At 54.6% G+C, this 20,543-nt stretch overlaps 2 protein-coding genes across 5 annotated transcripts; one reads left to right on the forward strand and one right to left on the reverse strand.

Moving 5' to 3' along the window:
* Positions 1-1,157: 1,157 nt before the first annotated feature.
* Positions 1,158-9,835, forward strand: CCDC86 (coiled-coil domain containing 86). The gene is made up of 4 exons (XM_069566540.1): positions 1,158-2,041; positions 6,662-6,791; positions 8,539-8,613; positions 8,792-9,835. Exons 1-4 carry the CDS (start codon positions 1,302-1,304, stop codon positions 8,909-8,911), a joined length of 1,065 nt encoding a protein of 354 aa, XP_069422641.1. The 5' UTR covers positions 1,158-1,301; the 3' UTR covers positions 8,912-9,835.
* On the reverse strand, positions 9,550-14,757 carry PTGDR2 (prostaglandin D2 receptor 2). Of its 4 annotated transcripts, XM_069566539.1 has the most exons (3): positions 14,637-14,720; positions 13,368-13,570; positions 9,550-12,282 (listed from the first exon to the last, which is right to left on the reverse strand). In XM_069566539.1, the coding sequence occupies exon 3, from the start codon at positions 12,272-12,274 to the stop codon at positions 11,054-11,056; it is 1,221 nt and encodes a 406-aa protein (XP_069422640.1). In that variant the 5' UTR covers positions 12,275-12,282; positions 13,368-13,570; positions 14,637-14,720; the 3' UTR covers positions 9,550-11,053. The 4 variants fall into 4 exon arrangements, with proteins under 4 accessions (XP_069422640.1, XP_069422637.1, XP_069422638.1 ...); XM_069566536.1 differs by lacking the exon at positions 13,368-13,570 and having other exon boundaries at positions 14,637-14,757; XM_069566537.1 differs by lacking the exons at positions 13,368-13,570; positions 14,637-14,720 and adding an exon at positions 12,901-13,002.
* Positions 14,758-20,543: the final 5,786 nt, after the last annotated feature.

Below are 20,543 nucleotides of genomic sequence, written 5' to 3' on the forward strand. Positions count from 1 at the left end.
TCCTGCTCCAGTGTCATGTCCACAGTGACTCAGCAGGTGCGGGCTGTGCCCAGCACTGAACCGCTTGGATGTCTGCCTGGCCTCTGAGCAGGCAGAGGCCTACTCTGGACAACTTCCCAGGCCTGTCATAACTCCTTAGGTTAAATACTAATGGTTCCTAAAAGAAGTCGCTGGGACAGCAGGGCAGGGTGTCTGGATGCCCGAAGGGATCCCCAGGCAATTCCAAAAATACACTGGAAAAGAGCTGGAAGGCATGTGGTTGGGCAATTTCCAAGATGTTCTTCCTAAGAAAGGTAAGTGCTGTGAGTAACTCAAAGTCCCCACCTGGGTCTCACACAGAGGAGGGAAGGAGGCAGCCTCACACGTTGGGGAGGGGACAACTATGTTGGCTGAAAGAAAGCTCAGAGATGATCCAACTTCTGTTTCTAGAATGGAGAGGATGCGCAGCATGGCTGAGCACCCGGGGGTGCCACAGGACAAACAAAGGTGGTACGTCTCTCACTGGTCCCTTAACCTATGTGTAAAGCTGAAAACATTGCAAAGAGAGAGCTGTAGATTTTATGCTTGAGCACAGAATGGGAGAAGAGAAAGCAAGGATTACACTTTCTTTTTGGGGGGCAGCACAACTCAGCATGAGGGATCTTAGTTTCCCCTTCAGGGATGAGGGCTGGAACTCGTGCCCCCTGCAGTGGAAACTCTTGAGTCTTAACCACTGGACCCAGGGAAGTCATGTAATTACATTTAACACACAATTCAGGACTTAAGAAATTTCCCACTTCCAGGATCCGCCAGCTACCACTCACTCTGGCGGTCAGGAGTACCCTGACAGGACCAAACTAGTGCAAAAGCATCCACCTTTGTACAAATGAGAAAATCGAGAACCCCTGTCCAATTGCACAGGACTGAGTTAGCGGTAAAGTTTCCATCCAGCCTTGCCTTCAGATTCCCTAAATGTTTTCCCAATCCTCTTGTCTTCCAAAAATGGGTCCCTCTCTTCCTTTTTCCGCCTGCACATTCTCTTTCCCAGGAGACCGGGTTCTTGGGAAAAGCAACTACGGGTCTTAATGTGGGACTCGTCTATCACAAGAAAATGCGCCAACGCGCTTTGCGCGTGCGCCTAGTGAGCCCAGGCCCCACCCCACCCCACCCCGGACTCCACCCACTCCTCTTCTCCCATCACCAACATGGCCTCTGCGGCAGTAGCCTCTCTTGCCAGGCACAGACGTGGCGACTTCTGACGTCATAGGACGGCGCCGGTAGTCCCGGAGGCTGCACGTGGGCTCGGAGTTGGTCCTGGAGCCATGGATACGCCGCTGAGACGCAGCCGGCGGCTTGAAGGCCTAAAGCCTGAATCTCCGGAGAACCCCACCTCAGTTTTGCGGGTGAGACGGGCCCTTGTGGAGTTCGAGTCGAACCCGGAAGAAACGGAGGAGCCTAGGTCTCGACCGGGCCTGGGATCTCCCAGTAGTCAGCCGGAGACAAGCCCAGGATCACCTAGTCTGCGGAAGGGGCCAGCCTTGGGGTCCCCTCGAAAGCAGCCAGAGCTGGACTCAGGGTCCCCCCAAGGTCAGCGAGATCCAGACCTGAATATTCCCCAAAGTCAGCCGGAATCGAGTCCTGAATCCCACCTACTTCAGACAAAGCCAAGTGAGAAGTCACCAAAGTTCTCCCAGAACCAAGGAGAAGCGGACTCGGAGTTGCCCAAGAGTAAGGAGGAGTCGACCCCGGGGTGCCCTCGACATCAGTTGCAGCGGGACGCAGGTTCACTAGAGCCTTTCCCCGGTCAGAAAGCACCGGGTCCCGAGCCCTCGAAGCCACTACAGGAGCTGACACCGCGGTCGCCCGGCTCCCCACGGGATCAGCATGAGCCGAGCAAGCCACCTGCAGCTGGGGAGCCGGCGAGAGAAGGCCCCGCGCCAAAGAAGCGAGAAGGTTCTTCGGCGCAAGCCCCAGCGTCCAAGAAGCCGAAGGAGGAGGTTCCTGTAATCCCGAAGGGGAAGCCCAAGTCTGGGCGGGTGTGGAAGGACCGCTCAAAGAAGAGGTGAAGTGGGGGACAACAGGGCAGCATTGGGGTTTTGTGTGGTGCTGGGGCCTGGGTGCAGTCTGGAGATAGGCCATGGGTTAAACAGAGCTCACATCAGTGGGAAGTCACACAAACATGTCATTATAACCCGAATGTGGTAAAATGCACTGAGATCTCAGGCAGGGGTGTCTTCAAAGGACCCCTGGATAGCACTCTCCTGTCTGTTCATTCAACACAATTTTATCTTTGTCTCCGCCTTCTCTAATAATGGGGCAGAAGCAAGTATACCAGCAAGGGAGGTCTTCATGGACCAACATCCATTACAGTTATTTACCTTTTTAATAAAGGCGTTAATAAGCACCTAGTATAAAGGATGCTACTAAGCATTCTAGTACCTATTGTTCAGGGGAAGGGCCTTTCAAACAGGGACCAGCATGCATCTTGGCATTTAATCTACCCATCAGCTCTCTGAAAACAGCAGGCATTAGGATTATCCTCATTTTACATGTGAGGACCTCTTGGCTCAGGGAGGCTAAATGAGTGGTAGAGGCAGGACCTGAACACAGATATGACTCTGAAGGCTGCATGAAAGCCTTTTACTTACGCCCTATAGATCCACCTTGCACTGGATTGCAACCTTCTTTTTTTCTTTTAATTTTTTATTGGAGTATAGTTGATTAACAATGTTGTGTTACTTTCAGGTGTACAGCAACGTGATTCAGTTATACATATACCTGTATCCATTCTTTTTCAAATTCTTTCCCCATTTAGGTTGTGACATAGTATTGAGCAGAGTTCCCTGTGCTATATAGTAGGTCCTTGGGGCTATCCATTTTAAATACAGCAGTGTGTGCATGTCAATCCCAACCCCCCTAACTTCCCTACATATCCTTTCTGAAGGGTATGCATGAGGTCATGTCTTTCTATACTGCAGGCAGTGAGTGCTCAGTTAAATGCTTGTTGAGTGAAGGAACAAAGAGGCTCAGCTGATTAAGGAAGTGTTTAGGCTGCCAGTAAGGAGAGGTCCTGGGAAATCCCATGGACAGAGGAGCCTGGCAGGCTACAGTCCATGGAGTCACAAAAGAGTCAGACAAGACTTAGCAACTAAACAACAATAAAACCACCTGGCAGGCAGGAACTTGTGACAGTGAGGGACCACGGGGAAGGCAGTGATTTTAAGGAAGAAGCAGAAATGTACTAAGAATTGACTGTATATCATGCTTTGTGTGCTAGGCCTTTTGTAGATGTCATATTGCTGAATCCCCTGAAGCCCAAGGCAGTGGGAATTATTCCCCTCCCCCATTAAGTGGAGAAGAATCTAAAACAGGGAGTAATTTCCTACAAGTCACCAATCAGAGACTTTGGACTGTTGGACTTGGAGAAGTAGGTGGTGGCACTGCCCTTCCACATCGATGCCAGCAGGTCCCAGAGGATCCTGAGGCCACTGATGGCCAGGCAGGACCAGATGAAGAGGGAAGAGGGTGATGAGCAAGTTGAATGTGGGAGCCTGGTACTTGGTAGGTAGAGGGGGGAGATGAGCTCGCTGAGCAAGAGGGGGCTGCCTGCACCCACGAACAGGCTCAGCAGAGGATACCAAGAAGCGAGAGAGACAGGGTATTTTGTCCCAGCTCACAGCATGAAACCCTTCCTGACTTCCTGTTGTTTGCCTGGAGACGTGCTCCAGACTTCTCCCTCTCCTCCACCATCACTGAGCATCTCTCACGCTGACCTTGCCTCCGTGTGCCCCTGTGGGTGATGCTTCCTCCCAGCTCAGGACCTTTGCACATACTGTTCTTCTATTGAAAGGCTGTCTCCCTGGCCAATCCCTGCTCATCTCTCAGGGCTCAGCTTAAACATCGCTCCCTGGGAAAAGCCCTCTTTTTCCAACCCAACAAGGGTCAGGTCCTCAAGCTGTGTGTTGTCATTGTACCTTATACTTCTCTTTTGTTAACACCCCCACTTGCACAAATGCTTGTTTAGTTGTGTGATTCTTGTGGGCTGCCAGCTTCCCCTCTAGACCAGAGGCTTCAGGAAAGCGGGGATTTACCTTTAATGGCTGGATTCCCCCAGAGCCCAGCACATGCTAGACACTGAGTTGAACAAGTAGATGAATGAAAACAAAAGGCAGTGCATTCATTTAACCACTTTTCATTGCATCAAGCTAGGGTCTGGGGGTAAGCGTGGCTGTAAACAAAACATTCTGGTGGTGAGAAATGGGTAACCAACCCATAGTATATCAGTAACAAGTAAAAGAGCAGAGAGTGTGGGCCGTTGTCACAGTGATCGGAGATAACTTCACTGCCCCGGGGATGTGAGCAGAGGCTTGAATGAACATATCGGAAAAGAGTATCCAAGCAAGGGGAACAGGAAGTCCAGAGGCAAGCTTGTGCTCCCCTGTTTGAGAAACAGTCCAGAGGCTTCATCAGTGGGCACTGGGGGGCACCGTAGGAGGAGAGTGGTCAGAGGGGTCACCGGGCCAGGTCGCGTGGGTCCTTGTAGGGACCCAAGTGCACAACGGAGCCATGGGGAGTATTGAGCAAAAGAGTAATTCAATCTGACCTCTGGGAGGACCGGTGTGGCCTGTAGAGGACAGACTGTTCCGAGGGCTGGGGCGAGAGCAGGGAGACCAGTAAGGAAGCTGCTGTGGTAGAATTAAAGCACCTTCAGAAGCTGCACCAGGCCTGTGGATAAGGGCCAGAAGAGTGGAATGGGTGTTTGGAATCTTTGAGGAAGCAGCTCTGGCGGTTGGTGAGTGAGCTCTAAGATCAGAAGGTAGGGGGTAGGGTGGGGAGGCCAGCACCTACTACAGCTGTGGGGGGGTTTGAGGGAGGCAGCCAAGGCTGGGAAGGCCCACCTCCCGTATCCAGGCCCAATGCCCCCTTCTGCCCAGTCTTCCCTGAGTGAGCCAGCTCCCATCTCTAAAGGATGGATTCACTGGGCACCTACTATGTGCAAAGCACTGGGCTAAGTGCTTCTCGGGCTGAGAGCCACTAACCCTCCCACCACCCTTTGCAATGGCAATGGCCCTCGTCTCCAGGTAACACAGACTCAGAGAGGCTGCCTAGCCGACTGTCACACAGGTAGTAAGTGGTGGATCCCCACCTGGCTTCCTTCAATCTTCAGGTAAACGCAGTGCTCTGAGACTGCACTGCCTCGGTGTCTTATCCATCAGTCACCTGTGGCTGTTTAAATTTAAATAGCTTACAATTCAAGTTCAAAATTCAGTTTCCTGGTCATCAGCCACCTTTCAAATGCTCAGCAGCCCGTGTGACTCGCCGCTCCCTGATTGGCCAGTGTAGATAAAGGGCGTCTCCACCGCTGCCCCAGGGGGGATGCAGCACAAGTCCTGCCTGAGGCTCCGTGTGTCCAGCTCCCCTCTGTCTTGTCCCTTTCGGGGCCTCGTGCCCCAGTCTGAGATGCCCGGATGTAAGGGCAGGGAGGGAGTCCATGCAGCAGGCCCTTGGGGAGGGCGACAGGGAGCAGTCGGGGGTGGGCTGGGGTGGGGCAGGCAGAACTGGGGAGGGGGGTAGCAGGCTGAGGATGGACAGGCCTGGGGTCAGGCTCCAGGCTGTATGTGCCAGACTCCTAGGGAGCAGGCGGGGGGAGAGACGAACTGGAAGAGCAGTACTGAGCCTTCCCCGGGGGTGGGAGTGGGGCCTCTGCGCGGTGCCCACTGCAGCCTTCAGAGCCCTGCTTACTGTGACCATGTGGGCTGTGATACAGTGGATGTGGATAAGCAGGAGCTCTGGAAAGTCAAGAAACTATTGAGGGAGGTGGAAAGGCCACTACGAAAGGATCTGTTGAGAAGGAAAGAAGGCCCGTGGGACACCCGCACCCAAGGTTTCAAATCGTTCAGGAAAAAAGGAAAGGGAGGGGCGTGGTTGCAGAAACCCCCAGGCCCGCATCACCAGGCAAGGCAGCCCTCAGCATTTGCCTGGGCTTGTTCCTCATTCCTTCTTGCTCCTCAAAGTGTTTTTCCTTTTTCCTGGAAGATTTTACAGTGTATCCTACATAGGTCGTCCAACCCCTAGATCCTGGTGGTGTTCTTACAGAGGTGATCTCGCTCCTCCTGTGACCTTGTCACTGTCACTCTAGAATATCCAGACTTCCCTGATGTTGCCTAGCTGCCACTCCGTGTTCACATTGCCCCTGCTGGGAAGAGAGACTCTGAATCACTGCAGGGGACCGTGACCATTCACATGTTCTGAGATGAAACGGGCACCCCAGTAGGGAGTGAACCCTGCTCCAGAGGCGTCCACACCCAGGCCCCCTGCACTTGGGCAGAGCAGTAGAGCTTGGTAGCAGAGGCCGTTTGGCCTGGACCTTTGATCACAGACTGCTCCTCAGGAGCAGGATGACCCAGAGCAATTATTTAGCCTCTCTGAGCCTTGGTCAGCACCTCTGCAAAGTGGAGAGAATGAGAGTACCCGCCTTAGGCACATAACCAGGGCTTCAGAAATGGCCTTGGGTGTGATTGGGAGCCCTTTCCTGCCCCAGGCCTGGACAGTCAACTGCCTGGGAAGCTGGCAGGTGGGGAGGTGATTCTGACTGCGTTCTGGGGAAGAAGGCCCAGAGCCGAGAGGAGGGAGGAAAGCAGGCATCGCAGTGGCTCCTTGAACACCCGCTCCCCCCATCCAGGTTTTCCCAGATGGTTCAGGACAAGCCCCTGCGCACATCCTGGCAGCGGAAGATGAAGGACCGGCAGGAGAGGAAGCTGGCCAAGGACTTCGCCCGGCACCTGGAGGAGGAGAAGGAGCGGCGCCGGCAGGTGAGGGGTGGGCTGGGCGGGGGGCTGAGCGGGTGTTGGCCGTAACAGGGGCAGTTGGGGAGAGGAGCTGTCCTCTAACCCAGAGACCTTGGGAAGACAGGGAGCTGGACCAGAAGCAGAAGCGCAGTCCAGGACCCCAGGGTAGGGAAGCCCAGTGGAACATCACATTTAGCCAGGAGGCTTATGTGAGCCCCAGGGATGGGAGGAGGCTGAGGATGAAGACCCCTGGTTCCTCACTGGTGATCAGAGCATTCAGTGAGATGGGCTCAGGGGTCCGTGCCCTGGACCTGCTCTGATGGGAAGAGCTGACGAATCGGGGGCTTTATCCTGAGTGTTGTTGCCAGTGTCCTCTGAGACACAGCTCCCATACAGCAGAGAGGGCTGCCTGCAGAATCCTCCAGTCCTCCCTGACACTCAACCCAAGGCCACAAATGTCCCTTAGAGGTTCATGCCCAACCTCTTTAGTCTCCAGGAAGCACCAGCAGGCAGCATCCAGAGAGAGGGAGGTGCTGGTGTTGGTTCACCAGGAGCAGAGAGATCAGTGGGACCTTACTCACCTGGGGGTCCCAGGGGCCCCCAAAGAGTCAGACACCTCACCCCCAGCTTGTGGTCCCTGCCCACCCTCAAGGGAAGAGGTGGGCCAGTCACTCAGTCATCTGTCCCCCATCTTGAGTCGCCCCAGCTCAGCTCCTGTGGCAGAGACCTTGCAGATGGTGTGGCTGCCGCTGTGTTCTGGGGCCTTATCTCACTTCCTGTGCAGCCCTGGCTCCCTCTTGGGCAAGACAGAACCTTCTTGTCACCATCCTCTTCAGGGGTGCCCCTGCCCAGCCCCCAGCCCAGACCTTCCCCAGGCTCTGGGGAGCTCAAGTGTCACTTCTCCTTTCTCCCCACGGGCCCAGGCTACCGCTTCTACCTTGAGTTGCCGAAGCCTAAAGAGGCCCCTGACTACACACAGCCTCGAGGCTGCCATCCCTGCCCCGGGCCCACCAGGGACAGTAGTCAGCGTAGCCATTCCGGAGGAAGACGCCACCTAGATTCACCTTCTGAGTGTCCCCCGTGGGCCGGTACAGATCCAGGCCCTGTGTGTGTATTCGTTCATTTAGTCCGCAAAGCAATCTCATGTAATCACATCTTCACTTTAAAGATAGGCGGTAGAGGCCCAGAGCTTAAATCACTTGGCCAAAGTCACCCATTTAGGAAGTAGCAGCGTCAGGATTCAGACTGACCCAGATCGCTCTGAGGTCTCTTCTCTGTAGCCTTCACCCTTCCTAGCCCTGCACTGGGGAGACCCTTGGGAAGCCAGCCTCACCCTTGCCCTTGCGTTCTGGGGGCTCGTGGACTTTAAGGAGGAGGGGGACACTGAGAGGATGGAAATGATGGGAAGGGCCAGTGATCCTTTCTCCCAGGGCGGCAGTTGATGAGGGGCATAGTGCAAAGGACCGCTGTCCACGTGAGCCTGAGTTTCCAGGTGGGGTACTACCCATGTCTTACGCCCGATCGGGTGCCCACCTTCTCAGGCGGAGTCAGGAACTTCCTGCTACAGCAGGCCTCTGGGTGGTGGTCCCACGGGCACAGGGATAGTTTCCTCGCTGGCTCTCCACCCCCACAGCACCAGGAGCAACCGGGAGCTGGGATAAGTGGCCCTTTGGCCCTCCTCCCTGGGAATTCTCTCAGCTCTCACTGCCTGGGAGACCGGGGCTGTCTCAGCACCCAGACTCATACATATTTCCTTCCCCTTTGTGTCCAGGAGAAGAAGGAACGCCGTGCTGAGAACCTGAGACGCCGCCTAGAGAACGAGCGGAAGGCGGAGATCGTCCAAGTGGTGAGTGTCACCCTGTCTGGGGGATAGGCTGGATGTCGGGTTCCAGACACCCTGGCGCCACTTCCTCATGGCCCCCCGCTTATGCCACAATCCCAGGCCCCCGCGGTGACCTCCCTTTCCTTGGGGAATGAGGTGGAAAGCCTGGCCACACTGATGCCCTCCCCTCAACCATCCCCAGATCCGAAACCCCGCCAAGCTCAAGCGGGCGAAGAAGAAGCAGCTGCGATCCATCGAGAAGCGGGACACACTGGCCCAGCTGCAGAAGCAGCCGCCACAGCGGCCGGCCACCAAGGTCTGAGCTCAGGACGGCCGAGGCCTTTGGTGGCCAACCACCGTGTCGCACACGGCAGCCCCCGGGCCACTGGCCACATGACTCTGTTGACCCGGCACTCTGGCTCTGTGGCTCCCAAACAGGGGCTCCACCGGAGCCGGGGCTCTGAGCCTTCAAGGGCCATCGGGCAAGTCTCTGTGGAGCGGACGGAGCCTGGAACCTCCATCCTGGAACAGAGACTGGAAGACAGAAAAGGGTCAGCCCTCTCCTCCCCCACTTCCGACCACTGCCCTCTTCTTTCCAAGTGCCTTCAAACTGAGAAGAGTAATTTCTGCTTCCTCAGGGAGCTGAAGACTGGAGGGTGACTTCCCAAAATGTGTGGGCTCTGTCTCAGGGTCTTGGGTCCAACCCAGGCCAGGAGACCGGAAGTCAGGAATCTAGCTCCTCCCTGAACCTTTCCAAAGGTTGTTTTGGATCCCTCTGCAGCCCACTGACCCTGTCACCCAGCAGACTAAACCGAACTCTACCACGCTTTGCAACACTTAAAGTTAAAATGGGGTGGGGAAGGTGTTTTTCAGGGGGGGCAGTGTCTCTCTATCTCCCCCTTTCCTGTCCCAGACTCTGCAGAAGCCCCCAGAAATCTGATTAATTCATGCCATCCAGTCTCCAGCAAAAAATCTTTATTGAACGCCTGCTGGGTACCAGCACAGGTGGCAGGGAATATAGACAAAAGCCCTTGTCCTCAAGGAGCTTTCATTCTGATGGATAAAACATAATAAACAACTAAAGTGTATCGTGTGTCAGATGGCGCCAAGTGCTGAGTGAAGCAAGGGAGCAGGGCTGAGGGAACATGGGTGAGGCATCAGGATGGGATGTCTGTTCAGTCAGCTGTCCATCAACTGTTCGTTTGCCTAGTATGGGAATAAATGAATAAACACTGGGAGCCCTGAACCATGTCCCAGAAGTTTCTGACCCGGCTCTTCCATGGGTATTCCATCAGCCAGACGTGTACTGCACCAAATGCACCAGGCCTGGGATGCTGAGCCAAACAGACAGGATAGTGGAGGTGCTGCGGTAAGTTACCCCTCGCACCTGCCAACTGAGGGTCAGAGCTGCAGCCCCTGTGAGGTGAGGAGGAGAGGGACGCACAGATCTGGGGGTTACCAGCATTCCCCAGAGGGCATCCCACCGAACTGAAGGCCGACACATCAGGTGAGCTCAGAAAAAGGACTGTGATCTTGGAGGTTGCCAGGCACATTCAAACACTATAGACCTCAGTACAGATACTCACTGTACTTTAACTAGGCCAGATTTCCCGAACATTTGACCATAGCACCCCTTGCTTTGCCATTTTGGGCAGTGCTGGGGCAGATGGAGGCTCCCATGCAGCTTACTATCTTAAGGATCTTGGGTATGGGGTGGGGGGGGGTAGGGGGCCTCTTTCACATACTAATAGTAATCAAACAGGTAAATGCCAATGGTTAGTATGCAGATCCTCTATGTTGGGCAGGGTATTTAACTGTCCTCCACTGCAGTTTGCACATGGTATCAATAAAAAGTGGGGCTAATAGAACTTGACCCTCTTCCCCAGACTGAGATAAAGCCTATATAGGTCAGTAAGTGACACCTAAACGACCACAGTGAAAAGGTTAGCCCCGAACAGCGCTTCCCAAACCTTTCCTCACTTTCTGCTCCAAAACTACATGACTGGTTTAATGTAAAGCTCGACCTCACCTATCACCTGCTAAAATAGCTCCAGGGAGATGCGTCCTGTGTATCCACTACCCTAGCTTGAGACGTCTTAGGGTTTTAGCCTCGCATTACTCTTGGGAACTTGGAAACAAGGAATTTCAGTCCCGCCCCCCTCCCCAGCCCCGCGGCGCCCTTGGCCGGGCCAGCTCAATCAGACAGAATCCCTGGATAACTCCTGCGCAATAATGTTTGAGAATCGCTGCTTTAACTCACTTCTTTTCTGAAAAGAATTCACTGAGTCACACGGGGGGCTTTAACATGCAGATAGATTTCTTAGCCTCCCTTAGACTAAGAGCCAGGATATCTACGTTTGGACATCCTGGCCCTGGGGAAGCTACTACGCGCGATCGTTCCCAGCCCCTGCCTCCCTGGGGAGAATGGAATGGTTCTGAGCCGGGCGATTCGGGTCCGCGCCTCCTACCCCGAGGTGGTGCTCAGCGCCGGGTTCAGGGGGCCCCGCTCGTCCTGAGACAGGGTGCGGTCCCTTTGCGGGGGAGCCGCGCGGTCGCCCCGCAGCCAGTCGAGCAGGCGCGCGGGCCAGAGCGCAGGCAGGAGGTGGCCGCTGCTATCGGAGATGGAGGAAGCCGAGGCGTTGGTGGAGGAGGCGCGGCGGCGCCGGCGATTACTGCCCCCGGCGGTCAGGTCGCTGTCGTCCACCAGCACACTCTCCAGCACGCTCCGCAGCGAGCGCCGCAGCTTGCGCAGCACGTCGGGGCAGGTGAACACGTAGAGCAGCGGGTTGATCACGCTGTTGATGAAGGCCAGGCTGGTGACGAAGGGCAGCCCGCGCCACACGAGCGGCCGCAGCGACGGGTTCGCGTGCGCCCGCGCCTCCATCACGCTGAACACGTGGTAGGGGCCCCAGCAGAGCGCAAAGGCCGCCACCACGGCCGCCACCAAGCGCACGAAGCGGCTGGACCGCCGGCGGCCGCGGTGGCGCAACTGCGCGCTCACAGCCAAGTGGCTCGAGGCGATGATGGCCAGCGGCACGGCGAAGGCCAGCAGGAACTTGCTGACGGCCAGGGCCGTCTGGCGCGAGTCGCACGTGGCGTTGCGGTCCGGCCCAGGGCTCAGAAGCAGCACGTTGTAGTAGCACATGACGCGCCCGTCCAGCCGCTGGATGGTGTCCCGGAACACGAAGTAGGGCACGGTGTTGATCACGGCCAGGACCCAGAGCGCCAGGCAGACCTTGTGGGCCGCAGCCACGGTGCGGTGGTTCTGCGCCCACACAGGCCGTACCACCTGCAGGCAGCGGTCCAGGCTGATGGCGCTGAGCAGGAAGCCGCTGGCAAACATGTTGAGGAAGAAGATGGAGGAGTGTAGCTTGCAGAAGGTGGTGCCCAGCTTCCAGGAGTGGCCCACTGCCAGGAAGTAGGTGAAGAAGGGCAGGGAGGCGGTAGCCAGCAGGTCGGACAGGGCCAGGTGCAGCACCCAGGTGGTGACCACGGTCTGTCGCATGCGGCACCCTACCACGAAGAGAATGAGTCCGTTCTCCACCAGGCCCAGCAGCGAGGCCAGCCCGTGCAGCAGCACCGAAGCATGGTCCATGTAGCGGATGCTGGAATTGCTGTGGCTTTGGAGGCGGCTCATCTGCTCCAGGAGGGGACAGAGCGGCTTCGTCGTGACATTGGCCAACATGATGGGCTCTGCGGCAGAGAGGAAGAGGCGCTGTGGGGGGGAGGGGGGCAGTTCTGGGCAACAGGAGACCCTGGCCAGAATAGGGGACTGTGTCTAGGTTATAGGGTTGTTGGGAGAATTAAATGAATTAATAAATATACAAATATTTCAGGGGCTGCACTGGTGGCTCAGTGGTAAAGAACCCACCTACCATTGGGAGACATGGTTTCAGTCCCTGGGGTGGGAAGATTCCCTGGAGAAGGAAATGGCAACCCACTTCAGTATTCTTGCCTGGGAAATCCCATGCACAGAGGAGCCTGGTTCCTCCATGGGGTTGCAAAAGAGTTGGACACGACTTAGCGACTAAACTACAGCAACAACCATTATAGGCATTTCAAACAAGAGTAAGCACAAAGTAAGCACTATATCAATGGCATGATTAAGTAGATAGCCTAAGATCAATTGGAGAGATAGGTACCAAGGTCAGGCCAGGCGGGACTCCCTTTTCCCAATCCCTAGAGCACTGGGGCGTGAGTTAGGCTCCCCTAAAGGGCAGGAGGATTCAACTGGGCTGGGGGACGGGAAGGGAAGGAGTCTGTGCCTTTAAGGGGTGCCTTCCCTCCACCCACCCCCAGCACCCCCCAGACCTTGCCTCCCTGCCGATCTTCCTGCAGCCCTTCACTGCTACAGTGGTGGCTGGTTGGGTGTGTGGCTGCAAACAGTGGAAGCACCCCCCCCCCCCGCCCCCCGCCTTGATAGTTGAAGAGGAAATAAGATAAGAGCAGGGAGAGAGCTGGGCAGGAGGAACTACCAGATTTGGGCTCTGGAGGCCCAGTAGGGCCAAAAGACCTCTCCCCTGCCCAGGGGTGGCTACAGGCACTCTGCCAGTTCCAGGAAACCCAGCCTGATTCATTCATTTATTCACTCACTCACACACTCATTCAACAGCTCTTTATTGATCAACTACTTAGGTAAGTGCTGGAGAAGCCAGGCTCTGGCCAGATGTGCAGACATCCCCGAAGTGCAGACCCACAGCCTCATCAAGAATCCAGGACCACCCAAAGTGGAGCCAGTGGAGATCAGTGAGGGCAGAGAGGTTGGGGTGGGAGGCTACCTGCAGGAAGTCAGCAGGGTAGCAGGGGGCGGGAACTTGGATCGACCTGGGCCCCCACAACATGCTAGGAGCCATGGTAGGTCCTTTATGTAGGTGTTCTCCTGCTCACGGCTCTAGAAGAAAGGGGCTGGTACTTCTCTCCACCCCATTTTGCAGATGAGGAAACTGAGACTCAAGTGTTTCCATCACTTTCCCAAAATTTCCTGAATAACACAAGCAGGTGGAGAAACAAGAGTTTAGCACTCAATCGGTTCCCTTTCCTCTGCCTCTGAGCTCTAAGCATGAGGTGATGGAGGGAAAGAAGGAAAAGCAAGGCAGGGTCAGGGGGAGTGATCTTCACTATCCATCTTTCCACAGGAGACACTTTTGGCCAGGATGAGAAAATCCACACCCTTCTTTGGGGACCACAGTCCTTCATAGGATGAGGGCCCAAGGATATCAAACTAGAATTTCCTTGACAGGTGAGGCACTTGGAGCTGGGGACCTGCAGGTATGGAGGAGGGGAGCTGTTGTCCCCGTGTGCTCCCTAGAACGCTAGAATTTCCCAAGTTCTAGAGTCTGCGGAGCAATTACACTCACAATGACCCTGTGAGACCCCATTTTTCAGAAGAGGAAACAGAGGTTCAGAGGAGCGCAAGATCTTACCCAGTGTCCCTCAGCTGCTGGGGAAGGGGGGCTGCAGGAACTCCACTCTCAGCAAACACACACATGCCAGCCCCTCCCTGTGCTGAAACGTTCCCTTTAGCCCCATCTAAGTCCCCCGAGGATGCTGCGAAAGCATGTCCTGCTGTGCCCTGGGGTCTGAGCCAGAATGGACCTTCTGGCTGAAAAGAGTCTGGCCCCCAGCCTCCCAGGATTCTCAGGAAGCCCAGCAGCAAGGGTCCTGTTTTGACAGAGGGCTGGGGGCAGAGAACACTAGGTTTTTGGTGTCAGAGACCTGGCTTTAAATCCCAGCTCCTTGACTTCCTGGCTGGGTGAATTTGGGGTCCATTACCATAGGACCCACTCTTGGAACCCTTCCACCCAGATGACTCCTGAGTCTTGAAAAAGAGCTTTAATGGTCTATCACTGTGACTGCTGTCTAGTAATTACCTAAGGAACTGTGGTCCTTCCCTCCTCAGAGCAGTAAGTCCCCTCCAGTCTTCGGTAAACCCTACTCTCTGCCATCCTAGCTAGTAACAGTCCTCTCCCCTGATAAAACTATGCCCTGTCTCCTGGGTCCAGAGAAGGCACTGAAGCTGCCCAGCCCCAGGGCCACCGTCTCCTTACCTGGCATAGAGAGCACACAGGATTCCAGCCCCAGTGGCAGTCAGCTTCTCGAGGCAGACAGGAGGCAGCGGGCAGGCAGAGAGAGGGGAGGGAGGCTGAGGGAGGAAATAGCTGTTAGCCCCAGAGTCAGTGCGTGTATATTTAGGGGAGGGGTGCGGGTGGGGGGGGAGGCGGGGACAGCTAGAGAGTGAGCTATTACACTGGTGTTCAAGTAACATCCATCTCCACTGATGGGGACTGGATGTAACTGCCAGCAGCCCAGCTCATCCTGTCTCTCTTTACAAAGGCGATTTTGCAAAAGCCCAGGGTCAAGTGTAAGTGCACATGGAAAAATAGGTGTAGGGCAGAAAGTGTGAGCCCATGTTCATTTTGAGAGTGGCAGGTGTTTAGGAGAAGTGCTTGAGGAGAAGGGTGTCCTGTCCATCTGTCCTATCCTGGACTGCCCTCCCTGGTGGGGTCCCCTGACCCCATCACCCTCAGGATAGAAACTCATGTGGCTCCTGCCATGTGCGCAGGCAGCACAGGGGCCAGGGGTAGGGGTGGTCTGTGCAATGGCCCTGAGGGCTCTATGGCCAGGAAGGCAGGGTGGGGCTGTGGTAAGAGCACGGGTCTGGCTGTCCAGGCTGCCCACAGTCCTAGCCGGGAGGTAAGCCACTTCCCCTTCCTGCCCCTGCTTGTCCATCTGTGACCAAGAGCGACAGTGTCACCTCCAAGGCTGACCAGGCGCCCTCATTCACAACGGACCCAGCACACAGTAGGTGCTCATAAAAATCAGGTTTCTTCCCTCTGGGAGAAAAATGGGTATCGACTGTTGGGCAAGGGCAATACAGCTTTTATTTCAAATGGACTGGGAATTCCCTACTGGTCCAGTTCTCACTGCCAAGGGCCCAGATTTTATCCCTGGTCAGGAAACTAAAAACCCCACAAGCCATGCGGGGGAGGCCAAAATAATAATAAAAAGGTCTGGGCTCGGACCCCATGGATGAAATGATTGAACTCCTTTTGCTGACCAAGCTTCCTGAGGTCAGGACTCTTCCTCCAACCTCAGCATCTAGCACCCAGGAAATACCCAAAACACACTAAGAACTCGGAAACCCACCCCCCGCTACAGGATTGACTCTAAAACACTTCCATTTTTGGTACGGGCTTAATGTAGGGCCTGGCACTTGATAAATTTGCTGAGAGACTGCAGTTCCTGAGTGAGGAATGTGATGGGGAAGCTTGCTCACTCTCGTCCAAGATGGAGATTAGTAAGAGCCTTGATTAAACAAATGACTAGCACTAGGGCAATGTCCCCTCTCCACTTAGTGACAGAGGAGCCCTGTCCTCTGAACACAAGTGCCTACAGCCCTTGGCGGGTGCTTCCATTCCACTTTGGGGAAAGTACCTTCATCCTCATCCCACCACCACCCGACCTGCTGAGCACGGACATCCTCTAAGGCCACGCAGGTAGCGGAGTACGGCCAGCGACCTTGGGCAAGTAACGTCGCAGCAGTAAAACAGGAATTTTTTAAAAGATGCTCCTGGAGCTAAGATGTGCCTTTAGGAGGAAAGGGGGGATTTCTGCGCAGCTCCTACCCCCAAGTGGTGCACAAACTGCTCTTTGGGCTTAGAAAGAATTCCCCCTTGGAGCTTCCCTGGCGATACAATGGTTAGCACTGCATGCTTGCGGTGCAGGGGTCCTGGGTTCGATCCCTGGTCAGGAAACTGAAATCCTACATACCATGCTGTGCTGCTGCTAAGTCGCTTCAGTCGTGTCAGACTCTGTGCGACCCCATAGACGGCAGCCCACCAGGCTCCCCTGTCCCTGGGATTCTCCAGGCAAGAACCCTGGAGTGGGTTGCCATTTCCTTTTCCAATGCAGGGAAGTGACAAGTGAAAGTGAAGTCGTTCAGTCGTGTCCGACTCTTCAAGACCCCATGGACTACCGCCTACCAGGCTCCTCTGTCCATGGGATTTTCCAGGCAAGAGTACTGGAGTGGGGTGCCATTGCCTTCTCTGCTACATGCCATGAGGCACACACAAAAAAGAATCCCCCCTTTCCTCCTAAAGGCACATCTTAGCTCCAGGGCATCAAGCTTGGGACAGGGCCCTGCCTTCCTCCTGGCTCTCAGCCCTCCCTCACCCCCTCGACCAGCACATACCCTTGTGCAGTGAACACCCTGTACAACCTCTCCTGGCGGCCCTGCCAAGGTGCTTCTCACCTGAAACCCTCGCTTCTCTGATCCTTCCCCCATCTCTCCAGTTGAAGCCTTTTCCAGACCGGAACCCCCACTACTCTGACCCTCCCTCCCCTAACCCTCGTTTCCAACCCCACAGTCACTGTGGTGACTCGTCTCCCAACCATCCAGGGATGGATATTTTATGAAAAGTTACTAAAACAAACAAGACAGTGCTCCAGATGAGCAGGGCCCTGAGGCATTTTCTAAACAAGGAGGCAGGGCTATTTGTTCCTGAGGGGCCAGCGGCTACGCTCCCATGGTGGAAACCGGCCTCCCGCGTGAGTCCCACAGGCTCCACATGGAGGTTGGCTGGGCAGGATGGAGTTGGGGCAGGGAGCATGGGGAGAACGTGCCTCCTCTCCAGATTTCAGGAGTCTCGAGCGCTGGGTTTCAGCACCAGGCACTGACGAGGAGTCTCACAAACGGTTGGGGCTCAGAGAGGGGGCTTCCTGGCTGAGAGCAGAGGACAGGCACTCCCGGGAGAAGATACAAGCAGAAAACCCTGTGGAGGCCTCCACAGTGTCAGGCCACTGCTGCAGGCAGGGGGACACCCAGACTGGCAGAGGGGCCCTCATGGAGCCCAGAGTCCAGAGGCGAGTGACATGACCAGGGCTTTCAGCTGGTGAAGAATCCTCCTGCAATGCAGGAGATCCTGGTTCAATTCCTAGGTTGGGAAGATCCCCTGGAGAAGGGAGAGGCTACCCACTCCAATATTCTTGGGCTTCCCTTGTGGCTCAGGTAAAGAATCCGAATGTGGGAGATGTGGGTTTGATCCCTGGGTTGGGAAGATGCCCTGGAGAAGGGAAAGGCTACCCACTCCAATATTGTGGCCTGGAGAATTCCATGGACTGTATAGTACATGGGATCTCAAAGAGTCAGACACAACTGAGTGACTTTCACTTCACTTGGCAGATACACCAGCCCACCGCATGTTCAATGTGCGTCAGAACCTCCTGGGGGGCTTCTGAAGCCCAGATTGCTGGGCCCTCCCAGAGTGTCGGATCTAGCATGTCTGTGGGGGCTGCCTGGGTGTTTCCTTCATGTCAGGTTCCCCGGGAGATGCTGACACTGCTGGCTCTGCTAGGATGGAGAGCTCAGGGTCCTTGGATCTGGTGCCGTCAGAGCCGGGAGCAGCAGGGTCCTGGTAGCACTGGGAGGGAGGGGGCTGTCCACTGACACCCCCCACCCCAGGACCTAGAGACAGATGCAGCCACCTCCAGACTGCAGACCCTAGTCTCTGAAGCACAACCTTCTCCATGGCTTACAACCTGACGTCAGAGCCAGATAGAGCCAAAGTCAGGTCCGTCTCTACAGGAAACACATGTACCGCCCTGGAGGAGACAAGCTGGAGCCTAACAGAGCTCTGCAGGGGCTCTGCCAATTGTGGAAATGGTCCAGACTCCCAGCACCACCTTCAAGTCCTCTTGGGATCCAGTGCAGCACCCACCCATCCCTGCCCCCTTCCCAGTGTCCCCAGCTACCCCATCCCCTCTGCTCACCTCTGTGCCTTTGCATATGCTGTTCCTGCTGCCTGGAATACCTTTCCCCCTTCCCCACTTATCCTGCAGGGCCCCTTTCTGAGACCATCAGTGTCTCTCGGCTCCCAAGAGGATGCTCTCGGCATCAAGTGTGTTTAACGTACAGTCAAGGGAATGGGCCAACTGCCCCCCAGCCGTGGGGCCCAGAAAGACTTTCTCCCTCTGGCCTTGCCTTAGGAAGCAGGTTTTCACATTCCTTTCTGATCTCTTTAAAGAAGTAATTAAACAGGAAGTGAGATGCATGACAGGAAGCAAGTGAGGCCTACCCTAGAACCCTCCAGCCCCCTATACTCAGAAGGCCATGGAGCTGACCACACACAGCAGAGTAGGACCCCACCTGACACCTTGTGGGAGGCCTGGGTGGAGCTCCCTAATGCCATCAGCATACACAGTGGAGGCTTAGCTCCTCACATGGTCAGTAAGCCTCTGGGTGACCTGGCCCTGCCTGTACCTCCGCCTTCATTTCTGCTTCTCCCTAATCACTTCCTAACATCAGTCAGCATTTAGCACCACCTCGCCACACCCTGTGCATATCAGACTATTACTGTGCCCTCGCTTATGCTGTTTGCTACCTGTTGTATAATACCATATCCTCCCTTGGCCTCTTTGTGAACTCCTATTCATCCTTCAAAACCCTGGTCAGAGGTTACCTCCTCTGGGAAGCCTTGGCTGAGCCTCTCAGACCCTACCTCCTACATCCTTGCCTCATTTCATATACTGTAGCTTTGCCCTCCATATGTAACTTTCACAAGCCTGCTCCCTATGCTCATCACCTTCATCAGCAACTGAAGAACCAGAGATGGTTTGTATTTTATCTCATCACGAAAGCCAAGCAGGGGACCTGACAGGTGGGAGGGGTCTCAATGAATGTGTGCGAAATAATGAATCTCTAGTATTGGAGATTAGACCTGAAAAAGACTCCCAGCTCCTCATGGCGACCCTTCTGGACCCAGTTACTCACAGGTACAACCTTGGGGACTAGTCACTTCCTGTTATTATTGTTGCGGAGAAGAAGCCAATTCTGACTCCATGTTGGAACTGTTTCTTTGACTTGCTTTTAGTTGCTTTTGTTATTATGATCATACAGAATGGCCTGCCTCAGAGCATCCTGCCCCTCTGCCTGACTGTCTCAGTGCATTTGTTCAGAACCCTGTCCATCTGCAGACTGCAGAAAGAAAGAAATGAACACATCCTCTGCCTGAGGCTTGCCATTTTAGAAGATATCTGCAAGATTTGCGGCCTTTTTACTTTGCTTCCTCACCTACGCCCCCAATCTCTGATCTATAAAAGAACCTGGCATCCAGACCCCAATAAGATGATTACCTTGAGATGCTAGCCTGCCATCTTCTCAGTCTGGCAGCTCTCAATTTAAGTCTCTTCCTTGCCTCACCCTTCATTTCTCAGATTCATTGGTTCATCATGCAGTGAACAGAGAGAGCTTGGACTCGGCAGCATTATTAACTAATAACTTTCTCAGACCCATGTGTATGCCAGTTATTCCTCACCAAAAAATGTATATGTATATATTTTATGTGTGTATATATATGTTTGTGTGTGTGTGTGTATATATATATATATATATGAATTTAGGCCCCACCCAGATAATCCAGAATGGTGTGGTTTTGAGATCCTTAACTCAGCTACCACCCTTATGGCAGAAAGTGAAGAGGAACTAAAAAGCTTCTGGATGAAAGTGAAAGAGCAGAGTGAAAAAGTTGGCTTAAAGCTCAACATTCAGAAAACTAAGATCATGGCATCCGGTCCCATCACTTCATGGGAAATAGATGGGGAAACAATGGAAACAGTGTCAGACTTTATTTTGGGGGGGCTCCAAAATCACTGCAAATGGTGATTGCAGCCATGAAATTAAAAGATGCTTACTCCTCAGAAGGAAAGTTACGACCAACCTAGACAGCATATTCAAAAGCAGAAACATTACTTTGCCAATAAAGGTCCGTCTAGTCAAGGCTATGGTTTTTCCTGTGGTCATGTATGGATGTGAGAGTTGGACTGTGAAGAAAGCTGAGCGCCAAAGAATTGATGCTTTTGAACTGTGGTGTTGGAGAAGACTGTTGAGAGTCCCTTGGACTGCAAGGAGATCCAACCAGTCCATTCTAAAGGAGATCAATCCTGGGTGTTCTTTGGAA

This window comes from Ovis canadensis, chromosome 21 (assembly GCF_042477335.2).
Source record: "Ovis canadensis isolate MfBH-ARS-UI-01 breed Bighorn chromosome 21, ARS-UI_OviCan_v2, whole genome shotgun sequence".
Taxonomy (NCBI): Eukaryota; Metazoa; Chordata; class Mammalia; order Artiodactyla; family Bovidae; genus Ovis; species Ovis canadensis.